We start from the raw sequence: 27,302 nt of genomic DNA on the forward strand, positions 1-27,302 counted from the left end.
TTCTGAGCTTACTTCTGAACAGGCACTGGAGTCTTACAGTGACTACTTAGACTTTACTAAAGATGCTTTACAAAAAAAGCAATTTATCATGGAATTGCCATCTTAACTGATTTTATTTATTTTAAGCCCTGGATTCCTTCGATTTGTGAGAGTTCTGTGTGGTATGTCTTCAGATGAAAGAAAGGCTTTCCTCCAGTTCACCACTGGTTGCTCAACACTCCCACCAGGAGGACTGGCAAACCTACATCCCCGGCTCACTGTTGTACGCAAGGTATGGGTTCTGCAGGTTACCTCTCACACCAACTATTTTGGCTTTTGAATGATTAAGAAAAAAATATTATTTTTCTTTTCTAATTCATATCAGTATGCTAAGCTTTCAGTACTAGTTTCTGTTTCAGGTCTGTTCTATGACATCATAGTTGATGAGACAGGTTTTCATATACGTAAAAAAGATACATTTATAAGTTGGTCTGTAGCTTTCCTGATGCCACTGTTTTGTGGCTCCTTGGTGTTACATACGTGGTAGATGTCATAAATGTAAAGGACCGGAAGCTTTTAACTTCTAAAGGAAGTGTTGTGAACAACTGCAGTATCAATTGTTGTTTCTTTTTCTCAGGTTGATGCTACAGATGCAAGTTATCCATCTGTGAATACGTGTGTGCATTACCTGAAGTTGCCTGAGTATTCTTCAGAGGAGATCATGAGAGAGCGTCTGCTAGCTGCTACCATGGAGAAAGGCTTCCATCTCAACTGAGCTGCTGACTGCAATACGGGACACGAGAAAGTGTTTTTTGATACTAGCAAAGCCTCTTGTGTTTGTGTGCAAAAAATATGATCTCCACGCTGTGCTCTGACGAGACTTGCCTTTTTTCACCTGTGAGGCTTTAGGAACATGTGGAATAAGTGTGTTAGCTGCTAATGACAAAACAAATCCTTGTAACTACACAGCCAGCAAGAAATTGGCACAGAACACTGTGTGATGCTTCAAGGGCTTGCACAACTGGAAATTAAGGTGGTTCTGTTTGACTGTTCCAAAGAACAGATCATCAGATTTTCAGTGTTCACTGATACAAATTTCTAACAGTGTATTTGTGTAAAGTTTGTCATTTAATACCTTGTACACTACAGTTGCCGTCACTGATCCCTGTTTTGCTGGCTTTAAGCTAACTGGTCAGAAACTTGCTTCCTTAAAACTTAGAGTTAATGGGCATCTCCAGCTTTTTCTTTTTTAATGGTGCCTGCACTATTGGAGTATTTTAGTGGGATTTTGCATATAATCATGCACAACCTTTTTTTTTCTTTCAAGTGGGAATATATTTTGATTTCTCAAATGCCCTGCTATAAAGATCAAATCCTTAAGTGTGTTTGTGCAGCTCAACAATAAAGCTATTAAAAAAACACTGGTTCCTAGTGCAAGGCACACTTAAAGCAAGTTTTACTTTTGGTTGTATTTTCTTTGTATATTATAAACATTTATTTAACTTGTTGCAGTTTGAAGTTTAAAAACAACAAAACACCCAATGTGTAAGCTCAACAGTAATCATTAAAATGTTTGCAACATAGAAAGTTGTCTCCTCTGAATAATTCATTAATACTTCTTATGTTATTAAGACTATGTATGTGTTCTGAACAGTGTCTCACTTTTTTCAAGATTTAAAAGAATTACATGGCAATAATTGATCTCTCTAACTCGCCTCCATACTCAACTCTCTTCAAAATTAGTTTTTTGCAACTTCTTAAGAAGTAGTCTGGCAGTGACAACCTTGCATGTGGCATGGTGCTTGTGCTTTTCAGAGGGTCTGCATGGCCTGAGGTTTTAATTCTTTATTACGCTGGAGTGAAAATTGGGTCACACATTGCAGCTGATTCAGCCTTACTTGAGATGCATTGCCTGTCTTCAGTTTGTCATGTGGTGGGATATTTATTGCTGGAAAATGGCTCATGGTAAGACAAAGCAAGTAAGATTTTAATGTATATGTGTCTTTAAAGATATTTAAGTAGTTGTTTTCCAAAAAAAACAGGCAAAAATAGTATTTTAGTTAAATCTGTGTGGCAAGCTTTGTTCTGTGCCAGTTCTCTTTGGTAATAGCTTTTGCTTGGACCACGGCTGGGGAAAGGCTTGCCAAGAGTCTGCCTCAAACACAAACTGGGCAGATGCCAGATTTCTTTTCATAGCCTGGTATTTATAGGACTTTACAGGCATCGTTGTTGAAATTTTCCACAATGCATAATAGAAGGGGAGTCTCCACTCCCCGCACTCCTGTGACTGTTGTGCTTCAGCCCAACGGTTGCATAAATGTAGCGTCTGCTCCAGATCTGGTGTGAACTACTTCTGCTACATGCGATGTTATTTTAAAGCCACCTCATCCAGAAAAGCTGGTTACCAGTACAAGCACCCCAGGTGGTCTGGAGGCAGAGTGCTCTGACTCCAGCCTGACCTGGGGTCAGCAACAGTGGAATAGAGGCAAGTGGCCTGAGGAATGGGTGGCAGAATTAGGATTTCATGAACCTGATGAACCCAGCAGGCTTTTTCTGCCTATTAGAGAGTTTAGTGGTACATTGTGGGTTTTCTGCTTTTGTTGTGAAATATTTTCATTGTCAATTAAAGGAAAGAGTCTTGTAATGCCTTTTTTGTATGTATTTAACTGTTCAGTATTGTCCTGTATTGGGAAGGAAGCTCGCAGTTATTTGCATTGTGAGCCTGCTGAGATACAGGGCCGATGGGTTCTACACTGTGGTCACTTGGCACTTTGTTATTTGTGAGCAGAGATCGGCACATTTAATGTCTGAGGTTGTGTGGTAATTCACGAGAAATGCCTGCACTTGATGGTGTCTTCAATTCAAAATGTTGGGATGCCACTCACTTTTCAGGACACCAAGGTTTCCTGGCTGGCAGGAAAAGGAAGAGAAGTGGGAGATTGGAAGCTGTAGACTATTCTTCCACACCACGCTTCACTCAGTACTTGTTACGCTCTGGTTTCTAGATGCAGTTTAGATGGGACTGTTAGCGTGCTTTCAAACATAATGCCCGCACAATATGTGCTCTTTCAATGTCAAGTTATGCCGAGCGCTGGAGTTGATGAAGGAGGAGCCAGATACCTTCATTCTAGAAAGGTAAATGAAAGTAATTCCACATTGCCAACTCTTCAGTGACTTAAGGAATGTAACTTAAGGAGATGAAACAGCATTATGTATGCCCTGTGAATAAAAGTCGTTGTAGCGATGTTGCTATGTCCTCCTACTACAGAAGGAAGGCTTGGTTTGGTACTTAGGTGGTCCTGAGAAACACGCATATTTCTTGTTGTCTGTCTTTTGTGATGCATGGACAGAAAGAAAAAAAATACTCTGGTGTGCCAAAGTAAAATAGATTTTCTGTAATTTATGAAGCAAATATGTATAAAATTGAATCACACTCGGATTTAAATTATTTTATTAATATTATTTGAGTGTAACTTCCAGTTACAACTTAGATGGTATACAGGAATCTTAAAAACATCTATACTGCTGTTATTCACATTTCTTTTGTAACCAGAAGAAGAGGGTCTCTGCGGAAGGAGACCAACTTTTTGATGAATGCTGAATCTAGTCAGGGAAGTTACAGAACTTTAATTTACAATATGTTTGTATGAAAATAAGAAATACAGCGTTGGTACTTAAAGGGAGGCATTGAAACTGTTTGAAATTGTATTTCCATATTTTCTGTCTTCTAGGTCAGGTAGAATGACAAATGGTTCAAAGGGATACCTACACAGTCACATGTAAGTTTCCATTACTTTATTCCCAGTCTATTTAAAAAAAATTGCTGAGAAACATTTTTATGTTCTAAAAGGGCTTCTGCTGTGTCCATAGAAAGCTGTATCTGAAAATGAAGGCTCTGTTTTATGGTTAGCTGTCTTTCCATTAGGTTTGTAGGGCATAGGAGAAGCAGGAAATATCTTCCAACTAATTTGAACATTGCATGAGTTGGTCTTACAAAATCAGAAAATGACTTGTTGGTATATTCTTGATGATTTCACCATCTTTTTTTTAAAATGCTTTTGCAGTCTGGCATCTTCCTAGCTCTCTGCCACTTTGTCAAGCACAAACAGAGGGGCAAGAATTCTGTTTCGGTTTGTTTCCACGATGCAGCCATTTAGCACCATTTCATCCAAAATGATGTGCACTCTATCCAAATTGAACATGATCTGGAAACGTTACAAGTTAAGTTTATTTCCAACAACCTGAAGATAAATTTGGAGAAAAATTTAGGCATCGTAGTCTTTGTTTGATTAAACCTTAAATAAAGTAGGTATTAATTTGTTCTAGTTATGTGCTGTTTATTTTCCCAGAACTAAGGAGACAGTACAACTGGCACCTTCTCATGGCCAGAGAGATGTCAAAAGTTGGTACTTGAGAAGTCAAAGCACCAAGTGTTACATCTTGGAAGCCGACCACAGAGAAGTAGAAGAAAGGTAAACCATAACTTAGATGTGTAGGTGGGTAATTTTACTGTGTGCCTGAGTACCGTGTATTCCTTAAATATGAAATGTTATCAAGGGAAAAAGGCCTTGGATGTAAAGATACCGGTATTCTGCATTTCTTCTAACCAAAGGAATTTTCAGTCAAATTCTTAAAAACCGGATTTTCAAGTATAATCTAGTTTACCCTAGGTTGCTGATGCTATTTACTTGATCTGCTTGAAAATAACTTCTTCAGAGGACCTTGCAGACATGAAAAGTCGAGGCACTACTCTAGCAGTAATAAGTTATAGTAGTAAAATTAAATAAACAGTTCCCAGTTAAACAAACACTCCGTGAAAGATGTTTAGAATCTAACATTCACCTGAAGGAAGATAATCTGAATCATTTTTTGAACGTGGGCATTTCAGAGGGCTGCTCTGTCTCAGGAGTTCTAGGAGATTTAACTGCAGTAGTTTAAGGCATTACTGCTCCAAACTGCAGGAACAGTGGAAGGTACTGACCTGTATGTGACAGCAGCTCAGGAGCCTGATATTTGCATGTATTTGTTCCGGCTAGGTAGTAAACACCAGGCATAACCAGTGTTGCAAACACTAAACCTCGTGAAAGTCAGCAGCCTAAGATCCAAATTGAAGAAAAGGATTTTAGTTAAGTAGTGTTGAACATGCATGCCAGTGTCTGCGTTGTTAGCTTCTCTTTGAGCAGGGAAGGCACCTAGTTCAGGTTAAGGAGTTCCTTCCCCTGCAACGAATGGTGAGAGCTAGACCTGTCAGTAACTCAGGGCTGCCAGACAACTGATGCTGAAGCCAATACTTAAGAATGCAGAGAGGATTTTGCTGTAGGTGTTTCTCCCAGATACAGAAGCCCAAGTCATTGCTTCAGGTAAAATGACGGGCTCAGTCTCGTTTAAAACGCCACAGTAAAGATGTTGCCTGTCTTCTGTTGAGAACCCTCGAGGCTGCAGCCTGCTCTCCCCCAGCCTGGGGAATTCCAAACCCACGTTTCTCAGTAGCTGAGCTTAGCTGAGATCGTAGCAATTTCATCTGCTGCCTTCTACTTAAGGTTGTCCTGTAAGATCTTGTGTATCATCTCAGTGCTGACATCTCATCATCTCAGTGATGAGAGCGTAAGCTTTTGTCCCTGTCTTGGTGACTTCCTGCTTCATACGATAAAGCAAGGTCTCAGCCCTGTCTGTGACCACTGTTCACAGATGAGAAAATTTGAACTTGTGTTGGATGAACTGTGGGGTGAATTTGTATAAGCAAGTCAGTGAGACTTAGGAAGCAAGCTGTTATGTTCCTCTGCTGTTCTGGAATTGGTGTGCATGCTCTGGGCTGAACTCAGTGCTACTGCATGCTTGGGCAGCACAGTAAGCAACTGTAGAGCTGCTCAAAAGAGTGCATTCTGCTTGACCACAAACACTGTGTCTAGGTTATGTGTAATAGCAGAATTCAGCCCCCAAAATAACTACACCACTTAATAACTATAATAATAACCACTTAATAGTAACTATACCTCTTAAGTGAGGAGGAGAAACTATTGCTGTCAATGTCCATGGCTCATAAGATAGTTTCCAATTTGCTAACTTAAGCACCTAATTTAATTTTAGGTTGTATTTTAAATACCAGACCTCTTTCTGAATTTGATCATCGGCCCAAGTTGCTTCAAAACATCAGGCTCAAGTCTTTCAATTCTGAGGAACAGTACTGCCCTCAAAGCTTTAACACAGTTTCTGTGGTTCCAGAGACAAAAGTAGTTGTTTTACTTTGGCCAGTTAAGGACTTATGACATTTTCCTCATTTATTCTACTTTTCAGGTAGAAAAACAGGTCTTTACACAAATATTTTATTCTGAGAAGTTATGGTTTTCTTATTACAGTAATGTGAATGTTTAGGATGAGAGTTGTTCTGTCCCTCTTTAGATCAACTGTGACACTGCTCTACACAGGGCCGCAGGATCTGCTGACGAAGTTAGACAACAATCCATTCAAGTTCCAACAAGCAATAAAACCAACGCCTGCTGCCTGTTCGTTTTTGCAGTCCACCAACCCAAGTGATTCACAGTACTGCAATCCCAACAGAGGAGAGAGTGCTTATGCCCTCCCCTCAGCCAAACATCCAGGCTTCCTTTTTCACTTCTGTTCCCACCTCACTCTACCATGCTGTTCTTGGCAGTCAGACTTGCACAGTCAGCAATCTTGGCTGTTTTCCCCTTCCTGTAAGTCTCGTGACTCTTCTCTACTCTTACATCTTGTTGTACAAACACTGCTTAGCCATTCAAGTCTGCCTGCCCTGCCCAGCGAGGGATGTCTACCTCTGACTCACAGCAACACTCATCCTCCCCACCTGTCACTGGTTTGGCAAGTGACCCCAATATTCAGGGTTTAAATTCCTGAAGTCATAGATCCACGCCCAGCTGCAAAACAGCAGAACAAGCCAGTTTGAGCAACTGGCAACAGGAAGAGCTATATACGGGGTGTACGTGTACACCACCCCGAGCTTTCATTTAAGGACTTGCTTCCTGTAAGAATCCTGGCTGCCCACACTTGCACTAGATCTGTGTAGAGGCTGACAGGCAATTTTAAACAAGTATGCAGAAGAAAATATTTATTCATCTGTGCATCTGTAGTTGAAAGTGTAACAAAAACTTCCAGAGCCCTCAGGTAGGAAAATCAGAAGCCTATGCAAACAGTGAGGTGTATGTTCTTTGGTCTGTGGATTTTAGTAAATGCTGTTCTGCCTGTAAGGTACAATGACAGTAAAGGTACATGGCAACTACTAAAATTGGTATTTAAATGTTATGCTGGCTTTCGGTAAGCTCAAGAGCTGCCCTTATTGAAGACCTTAATGGTACTTTGTAATCTCATGAAGCATTTTTATAGCACATAAATACTTAAAGGACGTAGATCTGACACAGTCTTGTGTCTGCTTCCCTGAAACAACACATAGGCAGATAGTTAAGTGGGAGAGAAGGCAATGAGATGGGAATGAAAGGAAAGAGGCACATTCAGGCCTTACATGTGATAAATAACTGCTTTGTATAGAGATGCTTTAAGCTATCTCAGGATATTCCAGGCAAGTAATTCAGGGTGTGTACAGGCTTAAGAAATGATGAAGTACAGCCAATACCTTGTGATCAAGTAACACACCCAGGAGCACAAACACAGTCTTTGTAGATTACAGCATGAGTACTTATGTGGCAGGTGGTTTGCTACTGAATATACAACGTTACAGAACTTGGATTTCCATCCTGGTCATTCATTTTCAACTGAAGGTTGGTTGAAGTTGCCTTTTTTTTTTTTTTTTTTTTTAATCTAGGGTCAAGAAATACCCCATATTCTGATTTTATCTTTTCTAACATTTGCTTTTAGGTAACTTCTAGTCTGTCTAAAAGCTTTTAGTCTATCTAAAAGCAGGCAAATTTAAGTCACTGAACCTTGTTTAATACTTTTCTTCCTCAAATGACTATGCTGGCACTAATTAGGAGTCTAAAGGGTGTCTTCAAGTTCTGTGATGTATATTATTTGTTCCTACTCTGGGAGAAATTCTCTTCAAGTTTGAATGGTGGCTGATCTTCTGATGTGAGTACATGTTCTCTTAAAATACTAGAGAGTTTTCCCTTAATGAACAATTTTAAAGCTAATTCTTATAGGTTTTTGTTTCAGCCACTTACCGTACACAGCTTACTATCTAAAATGTACCCTTATAAATCCTTGATTATAAATTCATCGTTAAATTTTCTTACTACTACTTAATTCACATGAAGTATTTCCTGTTTCAAAGCTTTTTATCTATCCTAGAAGCAGCAGGTAGTTGCAATGGAATGTAAAGTTTTTTTGGATCAAGACAACATTCTTGAAATACTTGGTTCTAGAGAACCCTGCTTTCCTCCTCCCACGAGCAGAATGTAAGTATCTGTTTCTTCCATATGTTAACGTCTTCAAGTAAGGTTTGCTTCACCAGTTAAAGGAACAGAAAAGTCAACTTTTTGTAATTTTAAAATCTCCCTCTTCCATTTTTATAGTCTGTCATCATCACACCAAGAAAGTAGCTCCTACACTACCCAAGCTGCAGTTTTAGAGCTACACAGAATTCCACCCACTTACTTCACGTAGAAAAGTGAGGCTTGCCTAGCCATATTAACACACTGGGAAGCCAGCACCACTAGGACAATTTCATTACGTGTTTATTTGACTGTCCTAACAACACTACTTTTTAAAAACCAAACAAAAAAAAACCCACCCCCTTGCATGCATGCACATGTGCAAGCACACAGACACGAACCAAAAAAAAAAACACCCTAAAACAAACAAAAAAACTAGTGATGTTATACGTTTCTACCTTAGGTACCCTCAGGTATGTGACTGACTTAATACCAGAATGAAAACAGACATCATATAATGACATGCTTTAAAATTCACACATAAAAGCTCCTGTAAAAATGCAGCTACTCTAGAAGTAGTCACTTAACTGGCTAGTAGCTAACCCGGGTTTATTTCTGTAGTATGCATGAGATAACCTCTCCGTTGTTCATTGGCATCACACAGGCATATATTGTATGTACATACAACTATTAGGTATGAATCCCGCTGGGCAGGATTCACGTTGAATCTGTTCCCTGTCTTGTGCCCTAGGTCCCCCTCCTGAAGGCTGACCCCAGGCTCGGGCCCTTACACAAGTTCAGATCCAGGTGCCTTGGGTGAATTGGGGTGTTTGGACCTAAATGAAGCTGGAGCCCCACAGTAACAGGAGCTGCACTGCCATGAATACTGGGGTAATGCACTAAGCCTGGGGAAGTTTTAAGAATCTGCGCAAATGTTGCTTAGCGTGGATTCTAAGAACACTTCAGCTATGTGACAGTGACAGCCTTTAACTGGGATTTCTCTGTGCGTGGGTGATTATGCTCATGTTTTTGGATTTCATTTAGCTTCCTACTATTGTTCATGCTAGTAAACACTACTTTTTATATAGAATAGCTAATGTTACTTTTCAAATGAACTTCATATGGATCTGTACACAAAAATGAAACCACAGAGATGGTAAATTGTGGCAATTTCCAGCCAAATACGCAGTATACAAGGATTTTGTAAATACTACTTCGTGTTTGCCCCTACAGACATTCAGACTGTACTTCCTCCATCAGCAAATTGTATTAAATGTAAGAGTTAGCTAAGGCTGTTTGGCAAGGGAAATGGTTTAACCCCACATGGGGATATTATCTTACGCGCTCTGAAAGGTGTATTGATGGATTACTGTTTACACTGCATTAACATCTGTGTAAGACGCGTATAGTTCAGATCTTATACTGTTCTTCTGGGCCCATTTATCTGCTCTTCAAGCTATTATCAGAAATAAATTCTGAATAGCCTACTTCATCACTACACCTCTGCTCTATACTTAAATGTTGAGGATATCTCACTTCATTTGAGCTATTTTATATATCTTCTCAATTTATGATTTTTTTTTTCCTAAGAGAACAATTTTGTGTGTGTATATATACATAAAAGTAAAATGATTTATTTTAGAACTGTTCCTGAAATGTATAATATATAAAAATGCACTTTTGAATGAAAAAAACTTGTACCTCATGCATATGTTGTACATATTGAGGAGGGACATACTAGACATCAGCTTCTCCAATATCTGCACAGCTAAGATTTGAGAACTTTCTCTCAGGCTGGTATTTAATAAAAAGATAAATAGTATGTACCCTTCTATTTTCCAAATACTTACTATTCATTACCTCAGGCGGATGAGAACTGTGCAGAAACTGTCTGTGTTACAGGAGTCATTCAGACACGGTATTGCAGCAGTTGGAAGTGTTAGTGTTAGCATATAGTGCCACAGGTTCTCTGAACAGTCCAAACTAGCATTGTATGCAGAAGCTTGCTGGACATGCAGGAGCTTTTCTCAGCTATTAATTGAGCTACTGGTGATAACTGTAGGTATGTAACTACAGAAAAATTATCTTAGTATGAAAACAATGACCAGAGGCATGCAGAATTTAGAACCATCGGTACTTGAAATAATCCATGATTAAAAAGAGTCAGGTAGATGTATACTCCAAGTATACCCGATGGAGAGATACAGAACTATTTTTGTTTAATTGCTGAGTATGATGGGTTAGTCTCTAATTCTGCAATGTTCTCACAAAGTAAACATTAATTCTGATCCTTAACTGTAACTGAATACAAAAAATGTAGTGATATAATCAGAGACCTAAAGATTCCCTTCATGCTGAAATTTCATTATTGCTCTTTTCTAACCTAAGTGAATCTAGGAGTGCTAGATTAATATCACAGTGTTTTGTGAATTTCTGGAAGGAATTGCAGTACATATACAGATACAGATTTAAGTTCAGTAAACAAGAGAGAGTTCCATCATGTAGCAATCATTAAAATACTTAGGAAAGTAAAAATAAATTATTCCCTTTTGTTTGCTTCTATAAAGAAGTGACAGCAATTCCAAGAAAAATTATGGCACTTTTTCCTGTTCTTCAAATATTACTAATTCTTAAGTTCATTCCAGAATGACAGTATTTTACTATTTAGTGTATGTTTGTATTTGGTTTTAGTTCAGTATTGATTAGATTTTAAGCAAATACCTGCAAATCATACAAATGAGCATGTGGATCCATAAGGAAAACAAATGTAGATATCTACAGTATCTGTGGCAAGGCCTGGCACCCTAACTTTCCCCAAGGCCCTTCTCTCTTTCCATTGATAGAGATAGTAAAACTCACCTAGACTTCTGTAAAGAAAGATCAAAGTGCAAATCTAATCTTACAGTGATGCTACTGCTCTGTTATTTGGCTGAAGGCACAGCTGTAATGTTCACTTCTTATTATTCGTAGTTCGTGTCAGTGTCTATTTTACTGTAAACTTAAAATAAAACCCAGAAGTAATCCGTAGTTCAGTCCGAAAGTTCCCCCATGAATATAAACTTTCATGTCTAGATGTTGTTGTTACTTAGTTCTCTCAAAGCAAGCTCTCCATGACTTTCTTTAAATGGTATGAAGCTTATCTTGATGACTGAAGATTTAACTAGGAGACCCTCATGAACATCAGCCATACTTTCATACAGATACCAAAATGTTGCTATTTTAAATGCAAAATTTGTGAAACCTGTGCGTTGTCTTGACTGTTTTCGTCAGCACTGTGAGGACAGTATGAGCTAAACCATGCACCAAAAAGAGAGACAAAGGGCTTTCCGACACCAAAAAGGATACATCTAATTCACTCTGGAAGAAAAAAAAATAAACACAACCATCACCAACCATCAGTTACAGTTTGATCTTTCATCTCTGTTATTAAACATTACATAATCCTATTAGATGATGAAGTCTTCCAAATAGAATGAAGTGTCCAGGATGATTCACGTTTCGGTTCTGGGCAGAACAGAAACTGCTTTTGATATGTTACCTACCCCTGTTACAAAAGCTAGCGTTCTGAAATTTTTGCTTAGAAAAAAAACAAGGTCACCTATATCGGATTGGAATATATGCATTGCTACCTCAACGAGTGCGTAGAGAAACAGCACCTCTAATCATGGCGTCTCCAGCCCTATATTCTCTATTCCTCCTTCTGCAAAAACAGTATGTTCACTTCAAGTTTATAATTCATATGAGGTGCAGCTGAGGAGGTTGGGGTTGTTTAGTCTTGGAGAAGAGATGGCTCAAGGGAGGCCTTATTGTACCTGACAATTACCTTAAAGGAGACTGTAGGGTGGGGATCAGGCTTTTCTCCCAGGTACCAAGTGGTAAGACGAGGGGAAATGGCCTCAGGTTGCACCAGGGGAGGTTTAGGTTGGATGTTAGGAGAAATTTCTTTACTGAAAGGGTTGTGCGGCCTTGGCTGCCCAGGGCAGTGGTTGAGTCACCATCCCGGGAGGTCTTTGAGAAATGTGGAGGTTTAGAACCTCGCAGCATGGTTTAGTGGCAGACTTCAGTACTAGGCTAAAGGTTGGACTAGATGATCTTGGAGATCTTTTCCAGCCTGAATGAATTCTATGATTCCATTATATAAAACAGTTAAAGCTAAATAAATTGCTGCATATCATTTCAACAGACAAATCTAGATAATGTATATGCATGGCTGTGGTAGCTGTGGCAGGATTTACTGGGGGAGAGAAGCTTAAGCTACGGACCCCTACCACTTTTAACTACTGCTCCAGCCCCAGCAATACTATTCTTCACTTTTCATCATTTTCTTGTAGTCTTGGCCTCAATTTATAACATAGTTTTATTGATTTAAATGAAGTGTCTGACTGAGAAGCCTGTGTGGTCTCTCTGCAGCCAGAAAAGACGGGTATCTTCCACAGTTGACTCAGCACACTTGAGACATGACTCACTTTCTAGAGATACTTGTTTGTCTCCACTCCCTGTAATGGGAGCAGAGGATGACCAAACATCTAACTTGGGTGGCTGTTAAATGGCTAAGTTTAGAAACAATTAATCACAGCCTCAGATCCTGCACAGTTAGGGTGGAACTTCCCCAGTCTCTGCTGAAAGAAAGATGTCTGTTCCCACAGAACGTTTTTATCTGCAACTGAGGGAATTTACTGTACTTGCTGACATGGATTCCATTCACAGGTAGCCCTGAAATTTTAGGCAGAGTTCCCACTGACAAAGGTACGACTACTTCTGTGGTCCAAGGTGACAAGTCTTCACCGACTGACCTTGCCATCCTTTGGCTGGAAATTTTTATGCCACACAAAAACTGTATTAAGAGTTTGATCAGTTTCAACTTCCTTCATATTAAAAAAGAGTGGAAAACATTGGAGGATATAGTATAAACAATAAGCTCTAAACAGTGAGTTCTTCCTAGGTAGCTGTTACAAAAGTGAAGGGGACTCAGACCTGTGTCTCACTTGCAACTTTGAAAGCTTCCCCCTAATTCTTTTAGGGAATTCAAGCTCTGTAAGCTCCATTAGATAAAAATAGAGTATATGAGAATGTTTAAAGCTCACAAACCTAAAAATAATAGATGACAAAATGTCATTCTAGAGCAGGACAGATGTTCTTTCCTTTCCCAGAGTTTGGTTTCCATTGTCATCATCATAATTTGGGATTCTTCTAAAATTCTGCAAATCCTAAACATTAATCCATAACAGTACAAACATATACTTTTTTGTCCTGTGGTTTCTGTCAGAAACTCCAGCTAGAATTATAGCCCTTTTCAATGTTCTACCATTTACTGTTAGAGGCTATTAAAAATAGAACCATGGAATGGCATGAGATTTCAACTACCCCGCTTTTCACTTCCCCAGTTTTAAAACTTACTTGCTGGGAGAAATACCAAAATCTGTTAGGATGAATTCAGCAAATTTCTAACAACTATCAGTGGTTGTGTGATATATGTGGTCAAGACATGATATATACATATTTATACATACAAGAACTAAATCTATTTTTGCTCTGCCTAAGTAAAGAAAATAAAATTTGAGAAGTGGTTGGCAACTTTTAGCTCAATTAGATAAATAAGATTTAAGTTTTACTGTGTGTTCCCATGCTGCAGGGATCAAATTCCACTCCTGGTTATTACTGCTCAGGGTAGGACTGCAGTCGTAACAATTCTAAGAAATACATTCTGAACTTCCTACAGTCAGAAAGTGGTTTGCTCAGTACCAGGAGTTTCAAAAGGCTGGTACAGCAGTAGTTGAAATAATATCCTAAAGCATTTGTCAGGCATCTAAACAGCGAGGAGTTTAGAAGAGTCTCTCAAGCACGTCCTTGAATTCACCCAGGAAGCTGTGCCATGTCTGTTGTGGTGCTAGTACTGGGGAACCAACATTATAAACACTGCATACTGGTTGCTTGCATCTGTATTTACCAATGTATTTATTTGTATTTACCAATTTACCAAAATACCCTCAAACTGATGGACAACGGAGGAAACTCTATCCAGTCCTCTTCTGTGAGATGGGTATCTAACATGCTTCAGTATAGCCAAACTGAAATTGTGCCCAAGTATCATTTGAGACGAATTTGTTTATAACCAGATTATTTCAAATCCTATATTAAATAGCACACGTTCTAACCAGCGTTATAATGCTGCATTTTCCAGTTTTGTAAAAACAAACAAAACCTCTTCTATCAAAAGGGAAAGTGTCATTTTAACTGGAGCTATCTCTGTCTTTGAGTCCTCAACAAAGTGACCGTGTTTAGGATAGCTGTTATATCAGATATACTGTTGCACAACAATATGGGGAGCACAAGTACAGACTGGTTGTAGAGGTTTTGTTTGCTCTGTCCCTCTAATCTTGTTCAGTGAGAGTGTTGTCAGCTCCCTGTTTAATGCTTATACTCTCTTTATGCTGAATTAAGTATTTTGGGAACATTAAACTAAGAACCATTTAAAAAAAAAAAAAGGTGAAGAAAAACTTGTATTTCTTTAAAACATAGAATGCCAGTGGCTATTTTGGGAGTAGATAACCGAGAGAAACCCCTGAGTATAAGCATATAAAACATGCTTTTCTACCAAAACTATTTCTGGTATTCCTTGTCTGATGATTTATAATCCATGCATGCTTTTACTACTCTGAAAAATCAACTGTATTTTTTTTAATAGTGATAATATGCTAAAGTCTTCCAAAATCTACATTAATATAAAACAACTTTGATTTATTACCTATAATTCACTAGAGCTTTGAACAAGAAGAAATATTTTGTAATAGATTCAATGTCTCACTCACCACTCTGCTGAAGTATTTGTCCAAAACCTCCACAAAATTATGAATTAGTTCGTATACTGCCATCTCATTCTGAAATGAAATTAAAAATGAATGAATGTTAAATGAACAGATAGAAACAATGGTAGTATTCTTAGTATTATTTCAGCTTGTGATGTATGAAAACTAACTAGAAAATCACAGGAAGTACTACAATGAAGTGCACAAACTCTGTCTATTGTAGCAAGAGGAGGTGTGGTTACACCTCGCTGAGCAACCAAGAGTAGGCAAGTGCTCAGGCTTGTAAGCTTCAGGCCAGGCCAGGGCAGCCACCTGAGTAAGCACTGCAGAACCGAATGGATTTGTCTTGTTTGGGTTGCTGCCATCCCACTGCATCCTTTCTTCTGCCATCCCCCACATCACCTAGACAAATACAGGCAGCTGCACTATGCCTAGCCATGCTGAAGTCACACCTGCTCACTGCAGTACAGAGACACACTGTGCTGCAGCAGTATTGATGGATTTTTTTTTTGTGGTATAGTGAAGCCAAAAAAATGTGCCCTGAATTGCTTGCAGTTATACCCTTGAGGACACCACTGTAGTCAGCAGCTACCTTCCACACCACCCCATTAAGGTCTCCAGCAGAAAGTTTTAAATTAATTTCTGAGAACTGGAAATCAACGTAAACACTTGAGGGCTGACTGAGCCTTAAAGGCATATTAAGTAACAGTACTTACCCATTTTCAGTCAGTCAGATACCCTTTTTTTTTTCACTTTGGTTTAAAAAATAAAATAAATTGGCATCTGACATGTTATGGATTTTTTTTCTTTGGTCAAGGAGGATAAAAACAGTGAGCAGTGAGGAAGTCACTACACAGGCGACCACTGATTTGGCAGTAATGCTGACATTTACTGAGAAATCTCACCCTAAAAATTTATGTTTAATCACACGTAAGTTTAGAAAGCAGAATCAGTATAAAGCTCATACAGACTGTGTTATGATAATAGTTCAGGCTATTGCTAGAGAATCAAGTCAAACATATGTGTTTTTCTTGTATACTTTTTTTTTCTTTTTGCAATGACTACTTGAAATTCTCTAATAGACGTTGCAAATTTCCGTACTGGAAAAAGATTTGACTTCTTGCCTGTGATTGCTACAACCCTGTATCTCAAGAGTGAATATAATTTCTTACCTCTGTCTCATTGATTCCAACGACAACGAATAGGGCTGCATACTGCCGGTATACCAGCTTAAAGTCCTTATACTCAATGAAAGAGCACTAGGCAAAACCAAAATGAGTCAAACACAGTAGCTGCCATTTAATCATAAGACATTACTAAGCTTTCATTTACATAAGACCCACAAAAAACAATGTGTTTCCCAAGGTCCATCAAGTAATTTTGACTTGAGAGACGGTAGGGTAACTTTTACACGAAGCCTTTCATCTACTGACAGAAAACATGGCGCTACTTTTTATGTAGGTAAACGGAAATGATTTGTTCAGGGTTAGAATTGAAGGACAGTCAATATTTTCCCTACATTTTCAATTAGAAGCACTTCCAAAAGAGACAAACTGAAGGTCACTTCAATATTTAACAATGATCTATATTCTTATTATAAATACTAAGAGTATTAGAAGTCCAGACGGGAAAAACCTGCATATAGTTCACCATGAGACAGGAGCCAGTAGATGGTGCTATTATACGCTGCTTTACACGTCACCTTTTTTAACTAACATTTTGCTCAGTTCTTGAAATGGCAGCATACTCTTGTTTTTTTTTTGGTGAAGTTTCTGTTCAGAGATGCTCTTGCAACCACAGGTAAATTTCTTTAGCCACTGCCAATTCCGTGAACTGGAGTAGTTTACAGGGACTAGTATTTTTTCTGAGGCTTTCTAGAACAAAATAGGGTATGACCACTGTTCCAGCACACACATAACTAATGACAAAGAAGGTGACTTCAGAACACAAACTGAAATACTTCATTCATATTCCAACTCACACATTTCTCCTCAAAGTCAAGTCAATGTGGTGGAAATTTTTGCTAAATTTGGTACTTTTTTTGAAGAACCAGTTGCTCAGTTATGTGAGCCATAAAATCTCAACTATCATCTAACTTCCCCCATGCACAAGTTTTGAACAATTTTTATTTTTTTTTTTTAAATAATAAAAATGCCTAAAAAGCATTTCAGGCCTATGAAGGCTGAAAAAAATGTGTTAAAATCAATCAATCAAACAAACAAACAAAAGCTCCTCTGTTTTAGATAGTCATATCACAACTTGAAATCCTCTCTAACAAGTTGTTGTTGTTGTTGTTTTTTAACTTGGAGCTGTCAATGCTACACCTACTATCTTCTCGGCAAGAAAACTGATGTCTATCTGTACATCACTACTAGCCATGCAATAACAGGAAAAAATAAATTCTTCCTGGACTTTTGAGCTTCTTAAAACAAACAGGAAGAATCTTCATGACAGTGATAGAGAAAAGTCCAAAATCACCGTAAGCCTCAGAAAAAAAACATTCATTCAACACAGAATAATAGTTCATCTGAACTAACACATAACCTAGAAACAACTTTTTTCTTCATGGGTGCAAATGAAATAATGACCTGCAATGGAAACTGATTTGTTTCTAGAATTATTTATGTGAAAGATGTGCAACGTTAATACAATAAAATGTCTAACAAAAAATATACAAAAAAACTTACTTGATCCTTTGAACGGGAGAGACAGTTTTTGATTACTTCAGCTTCCAGCATTGTCCGTTTATGAATTTCTACATGCTCATAATACCTAGAGAGCCTTGTTTGACCTTGTTTGTTCACCATAAGAAAAAATTTTATCATTTCTTTTTTGTTGATCTCAGTGGTAGATTTGAATTGTCAATGCAGGAGTATTTCTGTGAGCGAAACAAAAAAAAAAGTATACATAGGAGTTATAGAAGACTTCCAGAAATTGGCCAGCCCATATTTGCACATATTTATGTTTATTTCCAAAACAGAACATAGGGGAAAAAAAACAACAACAACAACAAAAAACTAATCTTTTGCACACACCCCAAGAGTAATAGTCCATTTTTATTCTATACAAATAATCACAAAGTATCAAAGCTTCTCCATTATCAGGCAATTTAATTGCTTTGCGGAGTTCTGGGAGTACACAATTTCTTCTTCAAAAATCTACTCACCATTTTGTTCTTGCATGCTAACTGGTTTGGAAACATTATCAGAAGTTTGCCCAATACCAAATCATACGATTAAAGCAGCTTAAAAGACCAAAACTGGACAGTTTGTTGCTGTTTTGTTTGTTTTTGTTAACTATTATTTTAAAACTTCATTTATACCTTCCTGACATCAGACTGAAGGGAGGGAGGACGAAGGAATGTGCATAGGCCACAATACACGGCCACTTCTCTAACACAGAATTAAAGCCTCTAAGCCTCCCAAATATCTGGTTATCAGCAAGCATCTTGGTCCGGACCAGGAGCTGCTGAAATCAATTTTTTCCAATCTGCTTTCCCATACTGAAGGTAAAGGTAGATTCTACACATAATGAAAACTAAGTGTGGGTCTTAGGAGAAATTTCTAAGGAGAAATCTGTTCATGTTAATTACTCTAAACAGCTTAATCTTAATCTAAGTATTAATCCACATAATACCACTGAAATGCAAACGTAGAATATAAATCTGCCACATACAAGGTACAATGAAAAAGACTGTCAAAAACCAGAATCTGCTTGCTATACAAAAAAATATATATTTTTCTCATGTTTTGAAAACATGCAAAAAAGGTAAACTGCATAATGCATAAATTCTGGGTTATTTTCTTTAATACCAGAAAACAGTCACTGTAATGTTTTCCATCTGACTCTGTTTGGATCACAGACTTATTGGCCCATATGTTCTTGAGGTTTATACACTGGCAACACAGCAAATACTGCAAAGCAATTTCTTTATTCCGATTTTGAAAACTTGCTCCTTGCCTGGTGCTTTACCAGGGTATAATGCAAATATTTTCTCCTAGGATCCCAGAGTTCCTGTGAGAAAGGGCAAACATTTAGCAGGAATCCACAGAATAATACAGTGTAGCTCTTTGTTTAAAAAAACAGTGTATCTTAACAGTGTATTTAGAAGGGCACAAGGGAAAAATGAAAAATCAGCATTGATCTCTGAGTCAGCAGCTTCACAGGTATTTAGCCACCTACTGTTCTTTTAGAACAAGGCATGCTGCATAGGTGCTGCCTCATATTACTGGCAACCTAAACAAACTGGCTATATTTAGGGGTGATGCCATCTAAATCTTACAAGATAGTGATACAAGAAATCCCAATATATCGTGCCACCATTAATGGTTGCGTACTTCTCATTAATATTGGTCACCTAGTTATTTCCTGAAAGAAAAGCCACCTCTATTATTATCACTGCTATCTGAAGAAAGCGATCGCATTCTCTGCAGCGTGCTGTGGTTTACTTACTAGGCACAGAAATCTAGATTCCTATACTAAATGCATATTCACTAATTAGACCTGATAAGTGATTAGAAGATATTGTAGGGGCATTTCTTACCCTTGTGAAACTACCATATGATTTAAATTGTTTTAAAATTAGATGTGGGAGGGAAGAAATCATAAACCAGATCCATGAAAAACAGTCAACGAAAGGAAAAATTCCTGCAACAGATACACAGGTTCAACAGACCTACTTCAGAAAAGCAGCCTGAGAGGAGTTTTACTGCTTTAAAAAACCTTCACAAAAAAAAAAAAAAAAAAAAAAAAAAAAGGATCTTTTGACTGGATTGTTTTCTAACAGACCTGCTGCCATTGGACAAAAATATAGCCTTAATTGGGAGTTAACATCAGCAGTGAATTCTTTAATCCTCTTCTTTCTTTTACTGTCTTCTGAATAGGTAAGACATTTGAAAAGGACAAGTAGGACTATATTTTCTCCCTTAAATCTTCATAAGTCCTTCAAATGAAGGAAAATACCAGAGGATGTTATCAGCTAGCAGGGAGAGCTCTTCCTTTGCATTATTCTACATATGCAAGAAAGCTTTTATCCCTGTTATTCTGTAAATTCCTCTTTGATCTGCTGTTGTCTGTAGGACACCTCCAGGGAGCAGGAGTCCAGAATCAATACAAATGACAATGGAGTCTGTTTGCAGCCCTGACAGTCTGTTTTCTCACCTCCAGCAGACACAGTGAAGTCTTTATGTCAAGAAGAAAGCGCCTTTTTGTTGATTCCCGCAGACGGAAGAGTCAGAACGTTAATAAATGCTGCTGTAGTGTACACAGCTTGTCCGCTGGGCTCTGGGCACTTGAATGAGTAGAAGTGGTTCTCTGAGAAAGAACAAATGAAGCAATTAGTACAAAAAAGGCCCAGATGGAAATGTATTAAGGGATCTTCCCTGTCAAACGGCAGCTCAGGCTGACATTTATGATGAAATGAGAAAGTACCATCCAAATAATCTCTTCTGCATTTCACATATGGCTCTTATTTTTTTTCCCCGTTTGTAATGCTGCTTGAAGTTACAGAGGTGAAATGAGATGAGATGTCTCAAGTAAGGATAACAATGGATGACTCCTTCCAGATGAGACTTTACACAGGACCAAAAGAAAGCCTGAATGCTAAAGAATAAAGGGTTGTGGTGTGAAAGAGGAGTGATCTAAGAAATGCTGTCCATTGTTTTAATGAAAAAGTAGCAAGGTTGGGCACAAGGGACCAAAAGGCATGTTGTTCCTACCAGCTGCAAAACACATCTGTCCCAGCTAAACAGACAATGATAAAGACATACACATTTTTTCCTTTTTCTTCTTAGTTTTACGTTGCTTCTTTCTGTTTGGTACTGCTGAATTATAAAGGAAGAGCCCTTAGCTTTGGGCAAGCTGTCTCCAGGCTATTTGAATCCCCTGGCACGAATGGAGCTGCGGAGCACCAGGGTGCAGGTGCTGCACGAGGCCTGTTGCCGGCAAGCACCTCGGCCACACGGTTCCTTCCCCAAAGAGTAAAAACCTGAGGCTTTACAGGTCTGGAGATGCTGAAGTGAGACCAGAGGAAGGAAGGATGCTAAAACCACCTCAGGAACATTAAGAGAGATGTTGTATTTTGAGTTACTAGTACATGATATATAACAGAAGAATCTGAAGAACTGATACGCATGGATCCTACTGCAGGATTGGCCCCTAATCCTAATTACTCCTTCATTAACCTAATCTTTCTACATGGTTAATCTGGTTAATGCTGGAGTTAGGACTAATGTCTCTGTGTATTATTTCAAGTGGCCTGGATTGTTTTACATGTGAAAATACTTTAGACTCAAATTATTATTTTTTAAATCCTCACAAACGCTCTCATCCAGAATTGATATTAAAAAATAAATGAATTATGCTGTAACAGTGGTCAAACCATAGCAGTACTCAAACATGTCACCTGTAATTTATGACACAGTCGTCATTCACAGTATTACAGTAGGTGATTAACAGCTGCAGGGGAGAGGTCTGCTAGTATCACTAGTCATTGCTGTATTTTTCCTGTGAGCCTCAAAGACAGCTTCCAAAATTTTATCTGTAAATGTTTCTCACACAAATGACAGTACAAGCACATGATTTTGTGCAGAAGTACTGGAATAAATTTTCTATCTGATCTATATGTAAAAATAAATATATCCATATACTACATGAAGCATGCAAGTACAGCTGTGGAATCTGGCTTTGAGAATACCTGCAGTGTTAAAAACATCTTGTTATTTTTATTTTCTTTTAAAATAATTATTTTAAAAAATCACCTGTGTAGAAATAAAAACATGTTCTTGTACAGTTTAGGCAAAAACAGGAAATTACTGAGTTTTGTTTCTCTCAGTTTATTTCTTCTTTCATCTTATATTTCAGATACAGAAAACATGTTAAAATGTTCTGCATATGTAAGATGTAAAGAGGTCTGTGAAGTGTAATAAAACAAAAACACACCTGTGCATGTTGATGGGTGAGGAATCTCCCACTCCTTCTGGCTCCATGTATTTCAGAAACTACTTTCTGTGATCAATTATGAGTACTCTACTCACAAAGACATTTCTGTGTCTTCTGGTACAGCTCCTACATGCTTTTCTGTGCGTTCTCATGCACTTTGCTGCATGCATATACACACAAATCCAACATGAATTACTATGCTTTTTTTTTTGCATACAGAATCAAATAGTTCAAGAGAATTGGTGACGTGATGCAAGCCTTTCATATCACTGCCATTATTTTGCTCATTTTAGTTATGAAAAGATGTTGCTATCTGAAGGCTGCCTATTCATTTCTGACAGTCTCATGCCAGGTCACTGGACAACTATACATCACAAATGGCTTATGAGCAGAAGACTTGAAGGGACTACCCAGATCCTGATGGACTGTCAAGCCCAGCTTTCCCAGTGACAGTCAACCACACATTCCAAATTTTGTCCAGAATAACCTACAGTACATGTTTCTCATGTACCTGATCTACAAAACACCTGTGAAACACTGTGACATAATGAAGACTCCCTAGAAACAAAACCCTCAAAGGTTTCACACAGAGAAGACAAAATGTCTTGAAACTGTAAACTTCAAAACCAGGTATCTCACTGAACGACTGAGGAGCTTTCTCCTTCATTTCTTTTACATGAGGTTTCTTCTGCGTGGATAATTTGGCACACACATAAACTACATACAGTGTAACTACCATGATTTAGATATGCGTTGTTATGCTGTGTTAGAGCTCGCCCTCGTTAAATTACCTCCTGCACATAAATATCCGTGAGAGAAAACTGGTATCATGATTGGCTTCTGTGACTCACGGTGGTAGACTGATAGAATCTTTGAAGACCTACAACTCAATGGCTTCGGCTCGTTCTGAACCAGCAGATAGGCGGAAGGACTAAGGACTATATGGCTCATGGAGAGAGATGCTTCTGTGTGTTGCTGCCCCATGCAGGCTCACCCTCCTCACCTGTCCGTATAGGTAACTCCAGCCTCATATTTCAGAATAAACTCAGCTTGCTGCAGAATGCTGAAACAGAAACCGCGATGGTGGAGGAACTGCTTACAGGACGTGCCAGCTCTGGAGGCAGCGTAACCGCCTGAGACACCTCAACGTAAGCTGTCCCAGCTCGCAAGTCACACCCCTAAATGTAATCTTTTCAGATACTGGTTGAGACCTTTGAGAGAGGCAAAGCTTGCAATACCTGTTCTGTGGATAAAAAGGAGGTCTTACATCTCCAGTGTGGCCAGCCCTGCAGATTTCACATGCACTTATATTAAACATTTTAAACTATTTTAATTACTCCTCCACTACAAGCCACAAACACTTAAAATTAATTTATTTTTGTCCAAGATTTCACCAGTATCCATGCATACTCTCATACACGGATGATTAAAGAAACACAACCCAAGTTTGAGACTTTGGGCAGCACAGTTATTATTCCAAATTAGATTTCTGTCTGTCAAGTTAAAGCCACTCTAGTCAATGGCCACAGGCTTAGAAGCATTTTAGTTATTATGCTGTAACAAAGTTCAGCAATGTTTTAGGACTCTGAGTTAAAAATGAAAGAGATTAAGTATAGCAAGCAAGAAATACCCAACTTCATCTTTACAGATTTCCTTTGCCAAGAATAAAATAAACATTAGTCAGAACTATAAGCCAATAATTCACTGTATTGCCCAACTCTATAAACAAATTAGTTTTGTGGATGCAGAGGTTTTAAGTGCATTTCATCTGTGTGCTAATGTAGAACAAAATGGGTTAAACTGGAATTAAAACATCAATGAGAATAAAAAAAGGTCAAATAATAGAGCTACAAGCATGTGACAGCAGGTGAACAAGTATTTTTGAGGTATACATTAACCTACTGAACTTGCTGGCTGTGAATTTACTGCAGAAAAAAAGTATGTAGCAAATGAAGACAGTTCATTTATTTGATACTCTTGTACTATTTTTGTTCTGACCGTGGACAAGGCTTTAACACAAGTCACACGTAGTATCATTAGTATTTATCGGTAATAGCGATCAGTTTTGTATTCTAGATCTTATTATTGTTCAAATTACAATTCACCTGAAGATGAAACAACTTGGTCTATGTGGCTTTAAAGTAAATCACCGTGTTTCACTTCAGGATCAGGAATTTTAAAAAAAGCAGCCTTGCTAATCTAGGGAAGTCAAGGAGGAAGGAAAGAGTAAAAAAGTCTTCCTTTGCTGTTCGGTTGTCAGAATGCTGGCTGGATATAGTAACGGAATTGCAGTAACTCCCATGTATTCAGCAATGAGGAATGTCTCATAAGACTGTAAGCTAAAAAAAAAGGCTAAACTGATTGTGAGGTAAGGCGTAATTTTTGGTAATGATTTGATACTGCCAGTGGAGAATGAAAAAAAAAAATTGAAGAGTTGGATTTACATAGTATGGAAATCTGTATGGAAAAAGGAAAAACGTATGATGAATATGTTGTAGGAAATGACTTCATGGAGAAGTCTGATAAGAATTGGTAGAAGAACTGAAATAGCAACATGCACCTGAGGGGTCAGCAGAGAGAGGAAACACCAGGACTGAGACAAGCGGTATTTATTTTTCAGTAATTAATGCAATTAAAGCTCTGTCAGGAATGAATCCCACTAAGGACACTATCTGTATTCTTATGGCATGAGTACAGCACATATGTGTTTTCAAGAGAAGCAAAACCAAATCCCTTCCTTAAAAAGGGGTGGCCTTTCTGTCACTTTGGATAGGACGCGGTGACTGTTTGGAAATGCTGTGTTTCAGAGCAGAATCTCACAGCCGGGGTGGTTTCCCCTACCCATACTGTGGTGTTGATCAGAGCACGGCTATCACAGGTACAATTGCCCCGATGAAATAAACCACTGATTTCTCGCCAAACCTTCTTCGTGTGGTAATGACTTTTGAATGGTGTTATGCACTCTCTCTTCCTATAAAGATGGGAAAACATTACACAGAAAGTGAGGCACCATGAAGATAGGTTCATCTAAAAAAATGTTTATAATGGTTTTAAGGACTAGGCAGCTTCCGGAAACATACCCTAGATTTAAAACCTAAAACTTCCTAATCGTGAGACTACCGAAGGGCACCACTGAACTGCTGGGAACGTTAAAGACCTGAACCCCAAGGGCTTCAGGTGCTGGAGACACACGGAGGCAGGCGGCACACTGGGCTGCAGGCTCGGCGGCCGGCCCACGCGGGACGCGCCTGTACAGCGCCCACGGGCGGCTCCCGAAGCTGCGGGGCTGGGGCCGGGCACGACATGGCCGCTCCCCCGCCCCGCGCCTCTCCCCTCACGGCGGCCATTAGCCCCGAGCCGCGCGGCCGCCCTCGCGCCCGCGGCGGGAAAGGCGCAAACCCCCCCCTCCCCCTTCCCCCAGCGCACGGCGCTCACCTCCCTCCGGCGCATGCGCGCTCCGCCACCTTGCCCGGCCTGGAGGAGGAAGCGTGCAGGAGGGGGGGGAAGAGGGAGAGGAGCGACTTCCCGGCAGGCGCCGCGCCGTTCCCCCTCCCTCCCTCCCTCCCTCCCTCGGCGGGCGGCCGCGGGTGGGTGGGCCGCGGGCTGCAGGCTGTAATGGCGGCCGGCGGCGGCTCGGCGCTGCTCTGACACCCGCACACGGCCGGGCGCAGCCCCCCGCCTCCCCGCAGCCGTCCCGCCTCCCCCGCCCAGCGCCGCTCGCCCCCTCCGCGGCCCCCCGCCGCAGGCCCCCGCCGCGGGACGAGGAGCAGGAGGAGGAGGGCTCCCCGCAGACAATGGACGAGCACCCCGGAGCCGGAGGAGGAGGAGGCGGCGGGATGGCGGCCGCGCCGAGACCGCAGCAGCCGCCGCCGCAGGCGGGTGGGAGCGTGAACCTGCAGCCGGCCGGGGGCTGCGCGGGGGTCGGCGGCGGCGGCGGAGGAGGAGGAGGGCAGCAGCAGCAGCAGCCGCCGCAGGGCCCCGCGGCCCCGACCGGGCAGGAGGCGGCGGGCCCCGCCGAGCTGTCCCGGCCGCAGCACTACACCATCCCGGGGATCCTGCACTACATCCAGCACGAGTGGGCTCGCTTCGAGATGGAGAGGGCGCACTGGGAGGTGGAGCGGGCCGAGCTGCAGGTACGGCCGGGCTCCGTGCGGGGCCGGGCTCCCGGCCGGGACCGGCCCGGGGGGCTGCGGGCGGCGGGCCGCCATCGGGCTGCGGGAGCGGCGGCGCCGCGGAGAGCGGGGCCCCTCGGCTCCCCCAGGCCGCGGCAAGGGGACGGTACCTGCGGGGGGCCAGGGGGGGAAGCGGCGTCGGCGGGCGGCGGGGCTCGGCGGAGGCGCAGCCCCTCACGGCCCGAGCTGGGCTCCCTTCCCCGGGGCAGCCATTTTGGTTTGTAGCATGGCGCCCGCCTGGGCTCCCGGCTCCCGAGGCAGCCCCGCTCCGCAGGCCTCCGGCCCGCTCCCGGCGGAGGGCGGCCGCTGCCTCGTTGCCGGCGGCAGGACGAGGTGCGCCCTGACAGCTGCCATCGCCGCCCTGCCCGAGCACAATGACTCGGGGGCTGTCCGGGCCGGGGAGCGGGTTAGGGAGAGCCAGAGCCTCCGGGCCTGCGGGGGCCGCAGCCTCCTGGAGCGCAGCGAGCGGCTGCTCGGCGGCAGGGGGGCGGCCCTGGAAGGGGAAGGGGCTCAGAGACGGGAACTGCTCGGGTAAGGCCTCGAGGAAAACGCTTTGCCAGGCTGAGACGGGTCCAGCCCACGCTCCCTTTCCTTCCGCCTCCTTTCTGCGGAGATCTTGTGTGAGAGAAGCCGCTGCTGAAGAACAGCGGGGAGTTGGTCAGTTTAATGTCCATGACAGCACCGGCTTTGTTTCAGGAGCTAAAAATTGAGCAACTCTTCAGGGCAGAGAGCAAGCATTGGAGTTCCAGCATAGATCTCACCATTAATACCTGCTTTTAGTAGCAGAAAAGACACCTCTATTAATTACACTCACATATAAAAATCAAGCCATGCAGAAACTACTCTGAACTTATGTACAGATTACAAAATCCACTGAATTTGAGGTATTTATGTGAGAGTCATCATTCTTTCATGCGACAAAAATATACGCAATAACAGTTAAACTTTATTATTTCCAAATAACCTTTTTTTGGTGTGCTTTACATATTGGGTGGATGTTTACTGTCTTGAAGCAGCATTCCATCAAATTGCACTGTAATTAGAGT

General features: G+C 40.7%; 3 protein-coding genes across 21 annotated transcripts in view; 2 read left to right on the forward strand and 1 right to left on the reverse strand.

The window, feature by feature from the left end:
- HECTD1 (HECT domain E3 ubiquitin protein ligase 1) overlaps nucleotides 1–2,009 on the forward strand; it is a 68,009-nt gene extending 66,000 nt beyond the window's left edge. For all 12 annotated transcript variants that reach the window (XM_035327716.1, XM_035327718.1, XM_035327709.1 and 9 more), the window contains 2 exons: nucleotides 127–271; nucleotides 617–2,009. In XM_035327716.1, the coding sequence (XP_035183607.1) occupies nucleotides 127–271; nucleotides 617–754 (283 nt within the window). In that variant the 3' untranslated portion in view covers nucleotides 755–2,009. The remainder of the gene's footprint in view (nucleotides 1–126; nucleotides 272–616) is intronic.
- Nucleotides 2,010–3,413: 1,404 nt separating this feature from the next.
- On the reverse strand, nucleotides 3,414–26,526 carry AP4S1 (adaptor related protein complex 4 subunit sigma 1). Of its 4 annotated transcripts, none has more exons than XM_035327745.1 (7): nucleotides 26,367–26,526; nucleotides 20,306–20,458; nucleotides 17,833–18,023; nucleotides 16,318–16,404; nucleotides 15,149–15,217; nucleotides 11,685–11,696; nucleotides 3,414–4,184 (listed from the first exon to the last, which is right to left on the reverse strand). In XM_035327745.1, exons 3-7 carry the CDS (start codon nucleotides 17,968–17,970, stop codon nucleotides 4,056–4,058), a joined length of 435 nt encoding a protein of 144 aa, XP_035183636.1. In that variant the 5' UTR covers nucleotides 17,971–18,023; nucleotides 20,306–20,458; nucleotides 26,367–26,526; the 3' UTR covers nucleotides 3,414–4,055. The 4 variants fall into 4 exon arrangements, with proteins under 4 accessions (XP_035183636.1, XP_035183635.1, XP_035183637.1 ...); XM_035327744.1 differs by lacking the exon at nucleotides 26,367–26,526 and adding an exon at nucleotides 25,520–25,663; XM_035327746.1 differs by lacking the exon at nucleotides 26,367–26,526 and adding an exon at nucleotides 22,085–22,243.
- STRN3 (striatin 3) overlaps nucleotides 25,848–27,302 on the forward strand; it is a 60,039-nt gene continuing 58,584 nt past the window's right edge. For all 5 annotated transcript variants that reach the window (XM_035327730.1, XM_035327733.1, XM_035327732.1 and 2 more), the window contains exon 1: nucleotides 25,848–26,217. In XM_035327730.1, the coding sequence (XP_035183621.1) occupies nucleotides 25,879–26,217 (339 nt within the window). In that variant the 5' untranslated portion in view covers nucleotides 25,848–25,878. The remainder of the gene's footprint in view (nucleotides 26,218–27,302) is intronic.

This window comes from Oxyura jamaicensis, chromosome 5, assembly GCF_011077185.1.
Source record: "Oxyura jamaicensis isolate SHBP4307 breed ruddy duck chromosome 5, BPBGC_Ojam_1.0, whole genome shotgun sequence".
Lineage (NCBI taxonomy): Eukaryota > Metazoa > Chordata > Aves > Anseriformes > Anatidae > Oxyura > Oxyura jamaicensis.

What these genes read in the sequence shown, in the direction of transcription:
- AP4S1 (XM_035327745.1), bottom strand. Translation starts at nt 17,970, where the DNA reads ATGATAAAATTTTTTCTTATGGTGAACAAACAAGGTCAAACAAGGCTC. An exon ending in TCTCCCGTTCAAAGGATCAA is followed by an intron (nt 16,405 to 17,832) that starts GTAAGTTTTTTT and finishes GGTTTTGCCTAG; the next exon opens with TGCTCTTTCATTGAGTATAA. An exon ending in TTGGAATCAATGAGACAGAG is followed by an intron (nt 15,218 to 16,317) that starts GTAAGAAATTAT and finishes ATTTCATTTCAG; the next exon opens with AATGAGATGGCAGTATACGA.